This window comes from Mus musculus, chromosome 17, assembly GCF_000001635.26.
Source record: "Mus musculus strain C57BL/6J chromosome 17, GRCm38.p6 C57BL/6J".
In the NCBI taxonomy this organism is placed as follows: domain Eukaryota; kingdom Metazoa; phylum Chordata; class Mammalia; order Rodentia; family Muridae; genus Mus; species Mus musculus.
The window spans coordinates 78,675,653-78,695,154 of NC_000083.6; the positions used below are offsets into that span (position 1 = coordinate 78,675,653).

A 19,502-nucleotide genomic window follows, 5' to 3' on the forward strand; every position below is an offset into this window, starting at 1 on the left:
TACAAATAAAAAGTGGTGACCAGTGTCTTGTTTCCCACCCCAACAGCAGAAGTCCCTGAGGTCCCACAAGTACCTCTAACATTATAACAGGGTTTGAGTAGGTCAAGGGGTGGGAGTTTACCCTCAATAGAAAGAATCGGTCAGATCACCTGCCTCTTGCAGACCAGCGCTACTGGGATACACACAGTTTAAGATAAACATGTTTATTCTGTGAAGTGATCATAAGATGTTCATTGTACAGAGTTTCAAACAAAGTTTTTTTTAAAACCTATATGGTTTGTATTTAAAACGTGTGAGGCAACCTGCTTGCTGAGCTTAGCTAATGAGCATTTCTAGTCACTACTATAATGATCAATACTTGTAAAGAAAGAAAACCTTCAGTGTAAATCAAGAAGGAAAACACACCTTGGCTTTTCCTTTTGTAACTTTAGAATTCTTTCATTTCTTTTCTTCAGAGAATAAGTGTATTTTTAAGTAGGACTAAAGTATTTCTAATGTCTGTAGCTAAAAGTATCAAGTAGGATTTTGCTGGATATAAGTAGTCCCATGCCGGGCAGTGGTGGTGCACGCCTTTAATCCCAGCACCTGGGAGGCAGATGCAGTTGGATTTTTGAGTTCGAGGCCAGCCTGGTCTACAGAGTGAGTTCCAGGACAGCCAGGGCTACACAGAGAAACCCTGTCTCGGGAAAAAAAAAAAAAAACGTAGTCCGATGTAACTGTCGTCTTGGTTCCAGCTCTCAAATCTACTAGATCAATCCTTCAAGTCGCCTGACTGCCTGAACACAAACCAGTGGGAAGCTCATACTGTGGTCCAGCTACATCTAAACAGCAGTCAACAAGTCTATAAAATAACGTGTCATTTATAGCAGCATTTGTATAAATCTATAAAATAATATTTGTGTCACTGATCTTTATAAACAAAATACTGAGTATTTCAAACACAAAACCACTGGCTCATCTTTTAAAAATTAAGAGGAAGCTTTCCAGAGGCAGACTTAAAAGTGATATCAACAGCATCACACTCTCTCAACACGTAAGTGTGCAAATGCTAGCCCCTTCTCTTCTGCTTCTTTCTCTTATGTACATATGCCAACAGAACTCATCACCTTTGACGGATTGACCACAATTCTTGAAGTACTAGAATAATCTGCACAGAAGCTCTCCTCAAGCGTTGGTTACAATGCTTGCTAACAGGCTTAGCTGTTTCTAGCTATTTAAAGCAAGCTGCACAACCCACGACTGTGCTGTGTAATGTGTCGGATCCCAGGGAGCACGGAAGCTCCAGTTCCTAACACAGCGTGCTTTGCTCAGGACGGAAGACAGACCAAGTCCTCCACACCACCCTCACGCTCAAGCTTTCCCAAATCTAAGCCAGCAGAAAGCAAGGCAGCCGTGTTTTAACTCAGTTCTGTTTCATTCTGCACTCCTTACACATTAGAGGAGGAGGCAGCAGCTACACAGCTTCCTTATGGCTCTCGCCCAGCCTAGACAGAAGAGAAGAAGGGTGGACAAGCTTCACGGAGGTGTGACATTTCAGAACCAAGTGTTTCCCAGACACCGCCCTCCTGGTGAGACAGTAACTCCCTCTACTTATTCAGACCTCCGCCTGGATCCAGCGTGCTCCCTTACCCCAGTCGGTTCCATCGCCTGCGCTTCTAGATTCGTTGTCTCCTTCCTCTGATGTGACAAGAAAGTCAAACTCCTTCAGAGCTTCTTTTGTGTCTCGATCTTCACTGGTATCAGGCAATGCTTTTTTCCTAACAATCTAATGGAGGGAGGGAAAACATCAAGCTAAAATAAAAACAAATATTATGCATTTAATTTAAATAAAGAGTTAGCAAAGAAACCGTTTTTAAAGAACTTAAGTGTTGGCTGTATTAAAAAACTGCGACACCTAACTCAGCCAGACACATTGTGTTCTTAAAAACAAGCACTGTACGTCTTAAAGCAGTAATTTAAACGTTGTTCAAAGGTATGATAGATTACTTAAACTAAAAGAAATCTATATCACTAGATAAGTAAGATTTGTACTTAAATTACAGACAGGTTACACTCTTCTTATGAGAATAGTTAAATCTTACATTCCTTCGACTATAGTCTTTGCTCTGATTTAAACAGAACACACTCTGTAAACAGCGAAATGTTTCCAGAGCGGAGCTGTGATACCTCCACATGACTGCCGCACCTTCACAATGCCAGCCACAACTACAAACTCAGAAATGGGCTCCTATATTATTTCCACTTCCCTCAATTTCTCTAACAGTTTTATTTTATTTCCTGTCTCACTATGTAGCCCCTGCTAGTCTTGACGCTGAGCTGTTCCTGACTGCAGAATGCTGGAAGAGACATGCACCATGTGTCCAGGTCAGTGGATCTTATAGATTCACTTCTCCTCTCTAAAATAAAGATATTGTAGAGTGAGATAACACAAGCTTTAATACAAGAATTGTTTCTGACTTACTTCTATATATTTAAAGACACCTCTGGAACCACAAATCCAGTCGTTTTAAAAGGTAAACTGGATAGTGAGTGCCGAGCCCAGCAAGCCTATGCTTTGTTTGTCTTCATCATGCATATAAAAACTAAACAGGAAAAATTGTGCTATTTAATGACACTGTAATTCTGTTTACTGGGGCTGGAGAGATGGCTCAGTGGTTAAGAGCACTGACTGCTCTTCCAGAGGTCCTGAGTTCAATTCCCAGCAACCACATGGTGGCTCACAACCATCTGTAAAGGGATCCAATGCCTTCTTCTGGTGTGTCTGAAGACAGATACAGTGTATTCATATAAATGAAATAAATAAATCTTTTGAAGAAAAACAACTCTTACAGAGAGTATTACCCTAAAACAAGAAGCACTGTTATGCTTGCAGTACTTCTTAGCTTACCATCTAACAAACCCATAAGATAGCTATGGCAGGTTCTGAGCAGAGAGCCTACAGTAAATGGTTTCACTTTTCTAATTACTTACAAGCCATTTGCTGATAACTTGTTTAAGTGACTAAGCAACAAAACTCAGGTATAAACCAATGTCTCTGGGGATTGGCACCAGGGCCGGAGAGATGGCTCAGTGGTGAAGAACCTGGGCTGCTCTTCCAGCGGACCTGAATTCATTCCCCAGCCCCCACATCACAGCTCACAACTCTGTGCCTCCAGATGCAGAGGATCTAATGCTCTCTCTGGCTCCATGGACACTAGGCACACACATGGTGCACAAACAGGCAGAGCCTCCACAGGCTACCCTGTCCTCACAGTTCCACAGGTAAACGTACCACCCACTCCTGAGTTAGGAATCAAGCTGACGTCAGAGGGGCCACCACTAGCTGTCAAGATGGAAAGTCTTTGTCCTCACTGCCAGACAAAAAGGGCAGGGAAACGCCAGAAATAGTACCTGGAACCTCTAATTAAATGTCTCGGAGTATTTTGGGCTTTAGTTATTACTAAACATAGTATTAAGTAACAAAAGCAACTCCGAGGGCAAACATATCTAGGTAACCTTAGACAAAATGAGACAGCCATTGGGTCCACACCATCATCACAGTCATGCCTAACAAGTGTTGCATTTTATATAAACAAATCAAAAACCCCTGTGTTTTCTTATGCTTAGGCACCAAAGAAAAAGGAGCTGTGGTCACAAAAGAAATATTATCAGTAAGTAGGAAGGGGTAAAATTTGTAATAGCAATACTTTCCTTCCCCAAACAGATTCTGTACTTAAGAAATTAAGGAGAAAGGAACGGCAAATGGAGACCATCACAGGAAACTACAATCAGACACAACAGAGATCAACAGATGGGAGGGAGCCCAGCCCCAACTGATAGCCCTGCACCGCAGCTCCTGCATCACAATTCCTGCATGCCCGCTTGCTCGGGGAACATGGCAGTGCGAGTGGAGATCGTAGGGAATTGAATGCAAGGAGGAAGTCCACTGTAAAGCACGTGAAACCGGCTCTCCTAGAAATGGCTGCAAACAAGACCAGAACAACAGCAACGCCAAGAAACATGTTCACATGAAAGGAGAAATTTTGCAGTTTCACTCCGAGTCAAAGAACTGCAGCAATTAGTCACTGCTAGGAAAGGTGAGCCCCGTACTGGCTGCTCAGGGAAGAGCGGTCAGTCCTGAAACCACACACACAACAAGAACAGATTCAACAGTAGAGCTTACATGTATTTGTTATATGTATATACATATACATACGAACATGATGCATGCAGCAAGAATATTTTTTAAAAGGAAGCCATCAACTAGAGAGTGCAGAGAGGACATGGGAGGGTTTCGAGGGTGGGTAGCTGGGAAGGGCTGGAGGGGGGAAAGGGAAGAGGAAGGGAGATAATCTATTTCAACTAAAAACATTTAAAAGGATTTTTAAAAGAAATATGAGTTATAGGCTAGGGAGTTTCAAGCAAGTTAGAAAAAACTTTGAAAATTACTTAAAAAAAAAGATAGTTCAAAAGGGCTTAGTATTCTTTATGTTACTAAAACCACACCTAACAGTTCTTAATTCCATTTTTCCCTCATAAGTTCTTGAATAAAGCAAATGCTTTTGCAGAATTATCGCTTACAATTTCAGATCCTAACTACTGTGAGGTAATGAAGACAATCCGGTGGTGGCTACAGTAAGGGAAGAAGATGAACAAAGACAACGCTCTAGACCACAGTGGATCCCAACCCTCCTACTGTGTGGTACAGTTCCTCATGCTATGCTGACCCCAAATCATAAAACTCTTTCGTTGCTACTTCGTAACTGTAGTTTTACAAACTGTACCGTGAACATTTGCTATGCAGAATACTGGCATGTGTGACCTCTGTGAAAGGGTCATTCTACTCCCAAAGGGCCACAACCCACAGGTTGAGAACCACTGCTCTAGACAGCAACACAAGGAACAAGCAAACCTTGAGGTCAGGAGAAGGGGCAGGGTGTGGCTGTGGAGAAACCATGCATACAACAGACTAAATGTAACCAACAGTAGCTATATTCTCTCAGTTTAGATCTATTAACTTTTTAAAAATACTAATAATTTTTTTTTAAGACAAAGTCTTTCTGCATAGTCTTGGCTGTCTTAGAGCTCACTGTGTAAACCAGAATGGCCTCAATCCCACAGGTATCCTCCTGCCTCCGTCTCCCAAGTGCTGGGATTAAAGGTATATACCACCAACCCCACTCAGCCTTAAAACAATTGTTTTTAAAAACCTAGTTGCTCTATGAGCATTTTTAACATGACAAATTTCAACCATTTTCTCTGTGTAGATTGTAATACATTTTATAAGTCATGCTTACCATTCTATACACTTAAAACTTTAAAAAGTCCTTTTGATATGAATCTATCAGGCTACAGCTGTGTGTGGAAACATAATACAATGTAAAACTTAATGAAACTGTTAAGAAAAATACCCAGTTATTTAAATACATTTTCCTTCTCAGGCTGGGGTGTTGCATTTGCCTATTAAACATAAGACCTTGGGATTCAATACCCAGCATGTGATAAGGATGAGGGAGAAAAGCTTTCTGAACCCAGTATTTAAATGTGGGTAATGGGTGAATCTGTTTCCAGAGGATGGTTCTTCATGCATGCTCACAATGTCCTGTGATCTGTGCTATCAATTGGAACGGTATCAACACTATGAAATTAATTACATGAAAAGAAATTAAATGGTTAAAAACTAAGAAACCAAATGGCTAGGTTGTTAAAATTTTCCAATCTGATCATTTAACATAGATTTAGTAGTCAATTTATAGATTTTAAAATATTTTAACTGATATAATTACCAACAAAGAACTTATGGTAGTTACTTGCCACTGGGCTATGAGTAAAGTATCTTGTTAGAAAATGGTATCTCAAAGCAACTGCCACACAAAAGTCCATGAGGAACTATACAACTCTGGATGGTTAGGACAAAGCAAAGGATCAGACATTTAGATCACACTATTTTGCTAAGAAAAATCTGGGTGATTACTTGATATTCAAAACTATCTCTGATAGGACTAAGATCAGCAGTGTAAATGGCTATTATTATACAAACAATAATGTGGCAGAAATAAGAGTTTCTGATGAAGCCCAAAAAGTAGGAAGCATAAAAAACAGAAGTTATACTAAGAAAGCACATTACAGCTAAACATTATTTTCATATACAGTCTCTTATTTATCAGAGTCTTCTGGGGATTAAATGAGGTACTTATTATAATCTTCATTTTACAAACTAATAAAATTATGCCAGAGAGAACCAAAGCCAGGTGACTTTAATCCCGGCACGCAGAGGCAGAGAGGCAGAGAGAGAGGCAGAGAGAGAGGCAGAGAGGCAGAGAGAGAGGCAGAGAGGCAGAGAGAGAGGCAGAGAGGCAGAGAGAGAGGCAGAGAGAGAGGCAGAGAGGCAGAGCTCTCTGCATTCCAGAACACCCTGGTTTATATAGTGAGTTTCAGGATAGACAGAGCTACATAGTGAGACTTTGTCTCAATCCCCACCCCTGAAAAAACAAAAAACCAAATGCCGTGCTGCAGACATACGCCTCCACTACGGTCTTGGACACTGGATCCCTCAGCTTCACATTCTAGCTTTCCTTCTTCCTATTCTTAAATAAAAGACAAGTGCACACACTCCACTGAACAAAGTCAAGCATGTCCGCACCTCCTACTTCAGAGAAGAGAAAGGAAGGAAGAGAGAGGGAGAAGGGAAGGAGGGGGAAGGCTAGAGAAAGAAGCAACATTAACTTAGATACCCTTGCTACTGTAGGAAGTGCATGGGAAGTCAGTACACGTAAAGGCTGAATCAACAGTTAAGACTTAAACAACTGACGAAAGTGACAGGAGAGTCTGAAACTGCAGCCCTCCAGAGAGAGACAAGACCGTCTCGGAGCTGCTGGAGCCACCATCAGGCACCATCCTGTGTCTGCCAGTTCTACTGTCATCACAGACAACAGCAGGACACGGTTAGAACATGCAGCGTTCAGCACACTGCAGTTCCATGGAGAGCTGCCTTCTCTAGTGAATTGACAGAGTCTAAGCATACTGAGGAGGGAATGTTATACTACAAATAATACTGAGATTAAAATCAGCAATAAAACCTCTCTACTTGCCCAAAGTTTATGAAAGGGCTTTAAGGGCCCAAGATGTTAAGGACACGGACTTCTAACACATGGATTCTGGCAGGTAAAAACATTGAAATGATTTCTCCAACTCACTGTGGAAGTATCAATGACACTCTTGGCTCTTCCATCAGTGTCCTCGTCCTCGTCCTCGTCACTGACATCTGCAGCTGCACTTTCAAGGAATTTGAAATTGTCCAGCACAGAGGCAGAATCCGTTAGCTCGGATTTTCTGGTTTAAATAATATGTACAACAATACTCAGGTAATCTTTTAAAACATCACCAAAACATGAACTGTTGACAAGTTTTAGCACCTCATGCCTGCATTACAACATGGTTATAAATGATCCCCTAAACTATCCCATGACCTACACTGATTCCCATCTACTACAGTTCTGTGCACGAACTGAAAAAGTCCAACAGTGAGCGCTGAAGCCCTCAATCTCTGACAGACAGTTCTGCACAGACAGACCTTCATGCTAACCTAAATGAGTAGCTCTGCACCGTTTCTCTATTGTCTCTTCTCTACAGCTCCACCTTGGACCTCTCGTGTAAGCTTCCACAACTATACAACAAATCCAAGGACTTAACTTTCGAGGTCAAAGTACAACTACTCATAGCATGCACACGCCATACTAAAGAGAATTTTATTCCATTTTTAAAAGGTCCAAAGGCATTTGTTAACAAAATTTTTATTTTGAACCTTTATCTAATTCTATAGTTTTATATCCCAAATAACTGGGACTGTGTTTTCTCAAAGGAATTTACAGAGTTCACTTGAAACCATTCTTTTAGCCTAAATATGAGTTGAAAAAAGTAAACAAACTTAAGACATTCACAGATTCTTTGGTTTTTTTTTATTCAAAGATTTATGACAATTTTAAAATAAAGAATAATCTCTTTATTGAACTATGTTTATTGTTATGTTTATTTAAGTAAAATTATGTATATGTCAATGATATGGGGTCTGAAACAAAACTCCAATAATTCAAGTAACTTCTGAATTGTCATACTTACTCCTTTAATTCAAATGTGTATGTGTATATATACCAATATATACATATATTTAAAATAGATATTTTATATCAAAGGAAAGATGAGGAACAACATTATGATATAAAAGATATGACTAAGGAAAGATTTACTTTCTGATCTCCGGTTCATCAATAATATATCATTCTTATAGATTTGTATTTAATTTCACTAACATGTTTTATGAGATTCTAACAGCAGTTAACAGGGTTTCAAGATATTAAGATCTATGTTAAATCTTTAAATTTAAAGAAAATAAAAATACCCTAAATGAAAATTATATTCTTTAATTAAAATAACCTTAAGACCTTCTAACTAAATGAAACTTTTTAAATTATAACATTTAATTAACTAAAATTAATTTATTACCAAGTAATCATTTTAAAAGCTTAATATCCTCTATACCAAAAATATTCAGAAAGAACTTAAATTGCAGCTAAAACAATTTCCAGACAAAATACTTACCCAATCATTGCTGTCTCTTTAACTTCAGCCTCTGTGCCATTTATCACTGAGTCCTGGTTTTTGTCATCCTCCCTGTCAGTGACATCACTTGAAAAGCCCAACAATGCCCGCACACGCTTGGATTTCACGTCTAGAATAGTATCTGTGTAGCCGACCTCCTGGAGATACCTGCACAAAACGGATCCTTATAGTTCAGTCACACAGGAATTAGTGTTGTAAAATTTAAAATGTAAATAAAAATATTTCTTTAAGCTCACTGACTATATAAGGTTTAAGAGAACAGTGCCATGTCAGTAAGGCTTGTTAATAATATTCCAGCTGCAGATGGAGCTGTCTCTTGCAGTACCAGCCTCTACAGTCACAAAGGAAAACCAAAGAACTATACAATACACTATTCATTTATCCTAAGAAGAAACAGTTCTTCAATGTATTTCAGAGCACACTTTCTGCTTTAGGAAAAATGGAACACTCTCCTCACAAACTCTACCATTGCTACTTTAGAAAAATGGCTCCAGTTGTTTTAACATTTCTTATGTGAAGTATCATTAACTAAAACCTGCAGAGAATGCTTCTTGTATAAATGGTTTCTTTCCATGACACAGAAAAAGGTACCATTTTTATTTCATACCAGTCACTTTAAAAAGAGATGTTTCTGACCTGAGAAATTCCAAAACAAAAATAAACAATTAAATTGTGGGACTTGGGGTACACAAACTCATGTGAATTTGTGTAATTTAAGAGAGTCAGAGGCACAGAAAAAGAGCACAGAGCATACAGTTACCTCCATGGCTCAAGCCCAATTCTGCCACTTTTTTGATATGGAACTTTCTATTAAACTTTTTATTCTCATCAAGGAGACCCAATATCACCCAGGATATACAGAAAGCACTCTATACCCAAGAACTCCAGTGTTAAATGCTGATAATGGTTTGTTTTAACAGACCAAGCGTGGTAGTGGTGGGACCAGAACAAAGGAAATGACATTGATTCATGATATCATGATAACGCGTGTTTATTTATATACTAGGTCTTCAGAAGGAACAAGGCGAGCACAGGTTGATAAGACAGCTCGTTGAAGTCCAACTTACTTCAGGAGTTACTAGAGCTGAAGGATACCTCACAAAAATAGGTGATCAAATGGGATAGGAAGTCTTATTAAATCAAGATGCTCACTGTTCAAACCCACTCAGTAGCCACAGAAAAGTCTTAATTTTAAAAACCTGAAATTATAAATTCCCACTTTCTTGAGTCCTCTGCAAAAAGCAGCCAATGCTTGATTCTCCTAAGCCAGTTCTCTAGTTCATTTTTCTACTTTTAACAATTAATAATTTGCAACAAAACTAAATCACATGTATCTGTTTTAAACTGCTGGGCTGGAGAGATGGCTCAGCAGGTAAGAGCACTGACTGCTCTTCCAAAGGTCCTGAGTTCAAATCCCAGCAACCACATGGTGGCTCACAACCACCCATAATGAGATCTGACGCTCTCTTCTGGTGTGTCAGAAGGACAGCTACAGTGTACTTATTTATAATAATAAATCTTTGGGCCAGCGCAAGCAGGGACTGAGTGAGCAGAGGTTCTAAAATTCAATTCCCAACAACCACACGAAGGCTCACAACCATCTGTACAGCTACAGTGTACTCACATACATAAGTAAATAAATAAATCTTTAGACTGCTCTGCCCGTGATGCAGAGCATCTCTTATTAAATAGCTGATGCATGGCTTACTTCTTTTAAAGCTTTGAAAAATGCCTCAATTTACTATGATATCACTTCTCATTAACAAAAACAAAAAACTAATCAGCATTTAAAGATTATTCTTATTTTAAGTTTATGAGTGCTTTGCCTGCATGTATATCTGTGTACCATGTGTGTGCCTAGCACCTGCAGAGGCCAGCAGCAGATGCCAGATCATCTGAATTAGAGTTACAGGTGGTTGTGAGCCACCATGTGGGGGCTGGGAACTGAACCCAGGTCCTCTGCAAGAGCAGAAAGTGCTCTTAACTCCCACAGCTGTTTAAGAGCACTCAGCCATTTAAAAACTGAAATGGCTAAGACTGGTGGTGCTTACCTGTAATGGAGCTATTGAGGCGGCTCAGGGAGCAACATTACAAATTCAAGGCTAGCCTAGCTAATTTAGTGAGAGCAAGGAAACAAGCAAACAGGAGATACACATGGTGCAAGGAAACAAGGTCCTGTGGTACAAGCAGCAGGGCACTTGCTTGGCATACTTAAGAACCTAGGTTCAACTTAGATTACCAAAAATAAATTTGAAAAGATAAATACATGTCATGTTTAAGAGTGAGGTGAGAACAGAAACGAAAATCCACCTAATGGTTTAAATCTTTTCTAACTTTGTCTAGATCAGCGATTCTCAACCTATGGTCAAGACCCCCTTTGGGGATTGAACAACCCTTTCATAGGGGCCACATATCATATCCTACGTATCAGCTATTTACATTACAATTCATACCTATAACAAAATTATAGTTATGCAGTAGCAACAAAAAATTTTCAATGGGAGTTACCACAACATGAGAATCTGTATTAGGGTCACAGTATTAGGAAGGTTGAGAACCACTGGTCTAGATAAAAGACAAGTATGGGATATTGTAATATTCCTTCCTCTATTCAAAAGAAATGGATTACATTAACATGCTTAGAAAATCTTAGAAATAGCCGGGCATGGTGGCGCACACCTTTAATCCCAGCACTTGGGAGGCAGAGGTAGGCGGATTTCTGAGTTCGAGGCCAGCCTGGTCTACAAAGTGAGTTCCAGGACAGCCAGGGCTACACAGAGAAACCCTGTCTCGAAAAACCAAAAAAAAAAAAGAAAAAAAGAAAATCTTAGAAATAAACTACTAATAACCCATTCCAAAAGTAAAAAATGGAGAATGAGAACAAATTTCCTTTTATTTCGGCATAAATCTGTATGCAAGTTGCCAAGACTCCAGGTCTAGTCTGCTATTTGACATCAGAACCCCTATAGAGTCCCAGTATGTTAGTCCACACGTGCAAAATCTGGGAATCCAGAGAGTTCTTCGGTGTACTGCAAAGGCTTGTAACGAAGTGTGTATGGGGATCCTTACCAGTTTGTAGTAAGACATCTGTTACAGAGTTGATGAAAAGAAAATAATGGCGTGGAACTCTTTTAACTACATAAACCAGAGCAGAGGGGGAAAGTGCTTAACATGAAAAATGAATAGGAAATCAATCAATTAAGGATCTTTTCTTTTTAATACCTTACTACTTGCTGCTCACAGCAGTAATACAAGAGAGACTCGTGCATTAAAAATACAAAAGAGAAGCATGAAAACTGTTCTTACTTTCAAAAGGAAGAGCGTTTAATCTTGGTACTTACTGCCTGAGTAGCTGCCGGCCTTGTTTCCACATTAACTGGCTATTTTGCTGTGGCTGCACCTCTGTTTCATTACCTTCATCTGGAGAATATTAAATCACAATGAAATTGACTAATTTTACATGTTTGGACAACCTAGTTCATAAACAATGTCCAATAAACATTTATAAGGTTAAGAATAGGGAAATGCAACTTTTAACAGGTATGTTTCAGGACAATAAGAATGCTTTTTAACAATTTTGGTAACAGAACTCTGTATGACTAAGTATCTCCACCGGCTTCCCTTTAGAGCACCAGAACTAACAGTTTTTCTTTCATTTTCACTAGCCTGAGAATTTTCCTCTAAGACAAAGATGTATCAAATCAAGTTACAGAGTGAAAACCACATACAAATATTATAAAACCTAGAAATGGTAAATAAAAAAACAAATCAAAACAAACAAAACCCAGAACCCCCAAACAACCGGATACACACATGTAAAGAGATTATCTCAGCTGGCATGATTCAGTTGGTAGACTACATGACTGGCCTGCGTAAAGCCAAGAACTCCGTCCCCAGCACTGCGTGAGACCAGGCATGGTGGCACAAGGGTGTAATCCACACTTAGGAAGTGGAGATAGAAGGATCAAAAGTTGACAATGAGCCAGGACTACACGAGACCTTGTGTCACAAACAATGAAAGTAATAGCTAAGCCACACCTCCAGCACCTAATAAAGTTTATTTATGCACAGCAACTAGACCTTTGAACTCCTAAAGAGCTCTATAAAACTTATGGGGTAGGGGATTAAAATAATTATAAATTTTATATCTACACATAGAATTTATATACTGTGATTAAACATACTATTTTGAAACAGAGAATATATGTCTTCTGAAAAAGTACCTATTTGTTTTATTTTCACAATTTTTTTCTGGCGTTACAGGGACATGGTTCAATCAGTAAAATAATCGCTACGTAAACATGAAGCTTTGAGTAAATACTATTATCACTCACATTTAAAATACTAAACATTAAAAAAAGAAAAGAAAAAGGCCAGTCTGCACCTCTAATGCCACCACTAGGAAGGTCGGGGACTGGAGAGTACCTGAGACTGACTGGCTGGCTGACCAGATGAATCTGTATGGAGAGCTCTGCTTCCAGGGCCCAATGCTGAGCACACTGCCAGATACAACCCTCACTTAGGACTCCCAAGCCACTCGGACCACCATCTATCTTCAGGCCCTTCTGGCTGCTCACACCGCCTAGTAAGAGACTAGCTCACCTGGGCTCTGCCCAGCTCACCTGGGCTCTGCCCTCTCAGACTCTTCCAATCAAAGACAATGGAATTTAAATATGTTCATTGCAGCCTTATTTATAATAGCCAGAAGCTGGAAAGAACCCAGATGTCCCTCAACAGAACAATGGATACAGAAAATGTGGTACATTTACACAATTGAGTATTACTCAGCTATTAAAAACAATGAATTTATGAAATTCTTAGGCAAATGGATGGATCTGGAGGGCATCATCCTGAATGAGGAAACCCAATCACAATTGAACACACGTGATATGCACTCACTAAGTGGATATTAGCCCAGAAACTTAGAATACCCAAGATACAATTTGCAAAATACATGAAACTCAAGAAGAAGAAAGACCAAAGTGCGGATGCTTCAATCCTTCTTAGAAGGGGGAACAAAATGCCCATGGAAGGAGTTACAGAGACAAAGTTCGGAGCTGAGACGATGGAAGGACCATCCAGAGACTGTTCCACCCTGGGATCCATCCCATAAATAGCCACCAAACCCAGACACTATGGCAGATGCCAACAAGAGCTTGCTGACAGGATCCTAATATAGCTGTCCCCTGTGAGACTCTGCCAGTGCCTGGCAAATACTGTAGTGGATGCTCACAGTCATCTATTGGATGGAATACAGGGTCCCCATTGAAGGAGCTAGAGAAAGTACCCAAGGAACTGAAGGGGTCTGCAGCCCTACAGGATGAACAACAGTATGAACTAACCAGTAACCCCAGAGCTCCCTGGGACTAAACCACCAATCAAAGAAAACACATGGTGGGACTCATGTCTCCAGCTGCTTATGTAGCAGAGGATGGCCTAGTCAGCCATCAATGGGAGGAGAGGCCCTTGATCTTGAGAAGATTCTATGCCCCGGTATAGAGGAATGCCAGCGTCAGGAAGCAGGAGTGGGTGGGTTGGGGAGCAAGGGGGTGGGATAGGGGATTTTTAGAGAGGGAACTAGGAAAAGGGATACTATTTGAAATGTAAATGAAGTAAATACAAAAAAAAAAAAAAAGAAAGAAAGAAAGAAAAAAAAAGGGCCAGCTGCTTATACCACCTAGAAAGAGACTAGCTCACCTGGGCTCTGCCCTCTCCAACTCTTCCAATCAAGGACAATGGTGTTTTTAAAAACAAACAAACAAACAAACAAACAAGCAAACAAAGATGAATATTGGACACCACAAGAAGACCAAATCTATGAATTCTGGACATAAGATAAAAATTTCGAGGCCAAAGGTATGTAACACATCTTCAATAAAATCCCAGCAAAGAGATGCCCATTCCAGTATAAAGAGCACACAGAACATAAACAAGTACAGAGAAGAACTCTACATCAAGTTATAGCTAAAGCACCAAGTACTGGGGGGAGGGGAGGAAGAGTGTGGTGGTTTGAATAGTTATGGCTCCTACAGACTCAGATGAGTTTGAATGTTTGGCCACAGGAATGGCACTATTAGGAGGTGTGGCCTTGTTGGAGTAGGTGTGGCTTTGTTAGAGGAAGTGTGTCACTGTGGGGCAGGCTTTGAGGTTCAAAGCTCAAGCTACACCCAGGGTGACACACAGTCTCCTGCTGCCTTCAGATTAAGATGTAGAACTCTGAGCTCCATTCTCCAGCACCATGTCTGCCTGCATGCTGCCATGCTTTTTGCCATGATGATCATGGACTGAACCTGTGAAACTGTAAGCAACCCCAACTGGATGCTTTCTCTGTAAGAGGGAGTGTAGTCATGGTGTCTCTTCACAGCAATGAAACTCTAAGTAAGACAGAGGTGGTATGTAAAATGAAAGAAATATGGCCCAAGTTACATATAAAGAGCAGGCCCATGAGAATAAAACTTACTTCGTAGTGGGAATTATGTGACTACTACTGGCTCTACAGAGAATACAAGGAACACTCCAGAATGAACAGAAGGATTCACGTCCAAGGCTATAAGGGAAAAAAGTTAATGATGATAGGTTGACAGGTATGCAAAGTCAGACTACCACACACCACAAAAATCAACAGAACGACAGCAATTAATACATCCACATGTTAGTGGCCTCAAATCCTCAAAGGATACAACTGAATTAAAACCAACTGTATCAGAAAACAGGATCTATCTTTCTGTTGTCTACCAGAAACACACCTCACTCTCAAGGATAGACACCACTTAGAGTGAATGGGTAGAAAGAAGGTCTACAGATTAAACCACAATAAAGTAATTGTAGGTGACTTTAATTGTCCAGTTTTACAGACAGACAGAAAATGAAGGGAACCATTAAAGCTGAATGCCACCAAGTACCAAGTGGATGTAACAGCTATCTACAGAATACTCTGCCCAAACACTACAGAGTACACATTCTTCTCAACAGGCCACAGAAGTTCCTCTAAAACAGTCAAGTACATGGACACAAAGCAAATCTTGACAAACTTAGGAAAATTGAAATAACTACATTTATTCTCTCGGACCACAATGGAATAAAGCTTGATATTAACAACAAAGTAAAGTATAGAAAAAGCACACAAAGTACTACTAGAGAATAAAAGCTCAGTAAGTATGGAGTTTGGTGCCAGCAGAGGCCTTGAGTCCCAGAGGCAGTTAGATCACTGTGCATGAGACCTGTCTGGTCTACAGAGAGAGTTCCAGGCCAGTGGTGCCTACATACTGAGACTCTGACTAAACAAAACTGCACAAAACAAAATAGGACAAGACAGTGGATGATGAGTAGACCACTGAAGGAATCAAGAAACAAACAACATTTTAGGAAATAACTGAAATGAAAACACAACATAGCAAAACCTCTGGAATAAACAAAAGCAAAGCTAAAGGGGAACTTACAGCTCTAAGTACCTACAAACATAAACAAGGCAGCAGAAAGTGGGGCTGGAGTGGTGGCTCAGCAGTGAAGAACGTTCACTGTTCTTGCAGAGGATCCTGAGTTCAGGTCTCAGCCTCTGTACCATGGCTCACAGCCAACTGAAACTCCAGCTCCAGGGACCCAATGAATACCCTCTGCTGGGCTCCATATTAGGTATCATGCATGCACACACAATTCAAAAGTGAAAAAGTAAGAAAAAGAGTAAAATCTCAGAGAAGTAACTTTAAAATGTACCTCAATAGTTTGAAAAAAAAACAAGCCCAAAAGCAATAGGTGGAAAGAAATTATCTAAACTGAAGCTGAAATAAATGAAATGCAAAAAATGGAATGGATGAAATGAGTTAATGCTTTAAAAGATAAGTAGGATTAACAAAATCTGACCTGAATTAAAAGATATAGAAAACCCAAATTAATAACATGTGAGGTCAACAGAGAGATTATAACAGGTATCAAAGAATTTCAGAAAATTTTAAGGACCTTCTACTAACTGTAGAAGACAGGCAGAAAATTATGAACTAAAAAAAAAAAAAAAGTACAGATGAAGAAAAAATAGGTGGTATAAAATGTTCTCATGACACTAAATGATACTTACAGTTTCAATGTTTCTACAAAATCCTAGACATTAACTTTTTATTATTTAAACTTTCCTTTACAGCTAACTTACCAGAGTCATAGCTTGGAGGCTTCATGTCTCCCTGATTCAGTTCTGTCCCATATTTCAACTTGTGGTATTTGGCTCTGACAAAGAAATGAGAAAATACAGGCCACGTTAAAACACATTTAACACATTTAAATAACCTGTAAGGGGAAGTGTGCAGCAGTCCTGGCTGAGCATGCCCAGAACTTTAAAGGCCCCGAGATTTCCATGGAGTCAAATACTTGCCTTTTTTGTTGTCGAATCACCAACTGTCATTACAGTGAAATTAAAGGCGAACACTAGGAAGGTACCTAGTACCTATAATGAACTATATAAATTCTAATTTCTGTTGTATTCAAATTATCTTGATGTCTATAAGCTGAAGCTTACCATCAATGAATAAAAGAGGTCTAACTATTTATTTTGTTACATTAACTGTACTGGCTAGTTTTGTGTCAACTTGACACAGCTGGAGTTATCACAAAGAAAGGAGCTTCAGTTGAGGAAATGCCTCCATGAGATCCAACTGTAAGGCATTTTCTCAATTAGTGATCAAGGAGGAAAGGCCCCTTGTGGGTGGTGCCATCTCTGGGTTGGTAGTCTTGGTTCTATAAGAGAGCAGGCTGAGCAAGCCAGGGGGAAGCAAGCTAGTAAGGAACATGCCTCCATGGCCTCTGCATCAGCTCCTGCTTCCTGACCTGTTTGAGTTCCAGTCCTGACTTCCTTGTTGATGAACGGCAGTATGGAAGTGTAAGATGAATAAACCCTTTCCTCCCCAACTTGCTTCTTGGTCATGATGTTTATGCAGGAATAGAGACCCTGACTAAGACAATTAACCTTTCTCAATATTTGAACTTATCCTAAAATGAAACATTACCTATAATGTTATGGGTCTTATTTGGTAATTACAATTCTTATAGTGTGCTAGCAAAGAAAAACAAAAGCCCAGAAAAAATCATCTATGTTGCATGAGATATCCTAGCAGTAATGATGAAATATTTCCTGTCCTCAACATATAATTTGTCTTTAGTCAGAAAAACATCCCATGATTAGGAGGTCCGTCTAACTTCTTTTAAAAATTAGCAAAGTATTATTTTCAGCAAACTGGACTAGCCATCTAATTCAACTATCTCAGATCTAGGCAAATGATACAAAAATGCAAATAAGGAGAAATTTATTTTTAAAGATTAAGAATAAGCACCACATCAGCTTGATATATTTGTATCTTAGCTCTTTTTTCTCTACAAAATGAAGGTTTTTTTTTAAAGTAAATATTCAATGAGTTAGGACAGACAATAAAAATATATAACTAAAATCAACAATTTTCAGAACCAAAAGTAAGCATGAAGGGGTCTTAAGATAATTTACAGATTATAGATACCAAACTATCTAGAACATGTTTCTCTATATTCCCATTGTGTTTTAATCCACTAAGTTCATTACTGAACTAAGTTTTTCCAATAGTGTTGATGATCAGTAGGTGAGGTGCAGACATTAGCTTCATTTACAGTTATAAGTAAACATATTCTTAATGTAATTGTCAATCTTTTGAATTTGCAGAAATATTTCATTTATCGTAAGACAAAGCAACAGTATCTTGTGAAAAGTCAAAACAGTAAATAAATAAATTAATTAATATCACTGGTCTGGTAACAAATAACATCTTAAATAAAAGTAGCAACAAAGTTCTTTGAGCCTTAATTATATTACGTAAACACACAGAGAGAAGGCATTTCCGATATAACATACTGCATTATACTGCATTCTAGTGGTCTTAGAAAAAACGCAGTATTAATTTTCTAATAATCGGAAAACATCATATACAACATATCTGGCAAAAGTCATATTACCTACTACTATTTCACAAAAATTTAGATGAAAATAAAATACGTAAGTAACTTGTTTTTAGGACCTAAAATCTGTATTCCCTTCCTTACTAAATTTTCTAAAAAATTATTTTTACTAAAATAACCCTCCTCAATCTTAGGAACACTCTCTGGAAGAAAAAAATGCTAAACTGTTTCTCAAGAACTCATAGCTTCCCTTCGTGTGGACACTTCAAGTCGCTGTGCTCACAATCTTGTTCATTACTCTTTTTCTGTCTCACTTGAACTACAAGATAAACAAATCTAAACAGATCTCATATTTCATAGATACCTAGACTTCCACTCTCAACTGGCCTTTATTGGATAAAATAACGTAGAACATGTTTAGTAATTATAAATGACTATAGAGAGATTGGGGGAATGGCTCAGTGGTTAGAAACACCTGCTGCTCTTCCAAGGGACCAGGGTTCAATTCCCAGAACCCACATGGCAGCTCACAACTGTCCGTAACTCTAGTCATAGGAGATCTAACATCCATACTCCAATGCACATTAAATAAATTATTTAAAAGATTAAAGAGTGTTTATTCTAGCTTTGTTTAAATATCTACCTCATAAGCAGTATCTTGGGATTAAAAATCATGTCCAAGCACATCTTAAATGTTAATATAAAAAAGAATGATCACGTGTGTAGAGGCCGAAGCACAGGTTAAGCATCTTCCACTATCGTTTCGTACATTATTTATTTATTTATTTATTTATTTATTTATTTATTTATTTTATTCGTACATTATTTTTTGAGACAGAGTTTTCTTCACTGAACTGTGAGCTTGCTATCTCAGCTATCCTAGCGGGTCAGTAAAACTCTCAAGTGCGCGTCTCCGCCCGTGCTGAGGTTACAGGTCAATGCTGCTGTGCCTGGTTTTATATGTGAGGACTGCGGATCTGAACTCAGGTCCTTAA

The 19,502-nt window shown here is 39.0% G+C and overlaps 1 protein-coding gene across 2 annotated transcripts in view; it reads right to left on the bottom strand.

Annotated features, from left to right (window-relative positions):
• The window catches only part of Strn (striatin, calmodulin binding protein), an 87,425-nt gene that overhangs the window by 25,755 nt on the left and 42,168 nt on the right, over positions 1–19,502 (bottom strand). For both annotated transcript variants that reach the window (XM_006524357.3, NM_011500.3), the window contains exons 3-7: positions 16,742–16,815; positions 11,940–12,018; positions 8,578–8,745; positions 7,176–7,311; positions 1,630–1,765 (exon numbers count right to left, since the gene is read on the bottom strand). In XM_006524357.3, the coding sequence (XP_006524420.1) occupies positions 1,630–1,765; positions 7,176–7,311; positions 8,578–8,745; positions 11,940–12,018; positions 16,742–16,815 (593 nt within the window). The remainder of the gene's footprint in view (positions 1–1,629; positions 1,766–7,175; positions 7,312–8,577; positions 8,746–11,939; positions 12,019–16,741; positions 16,816–19,502) is intronic.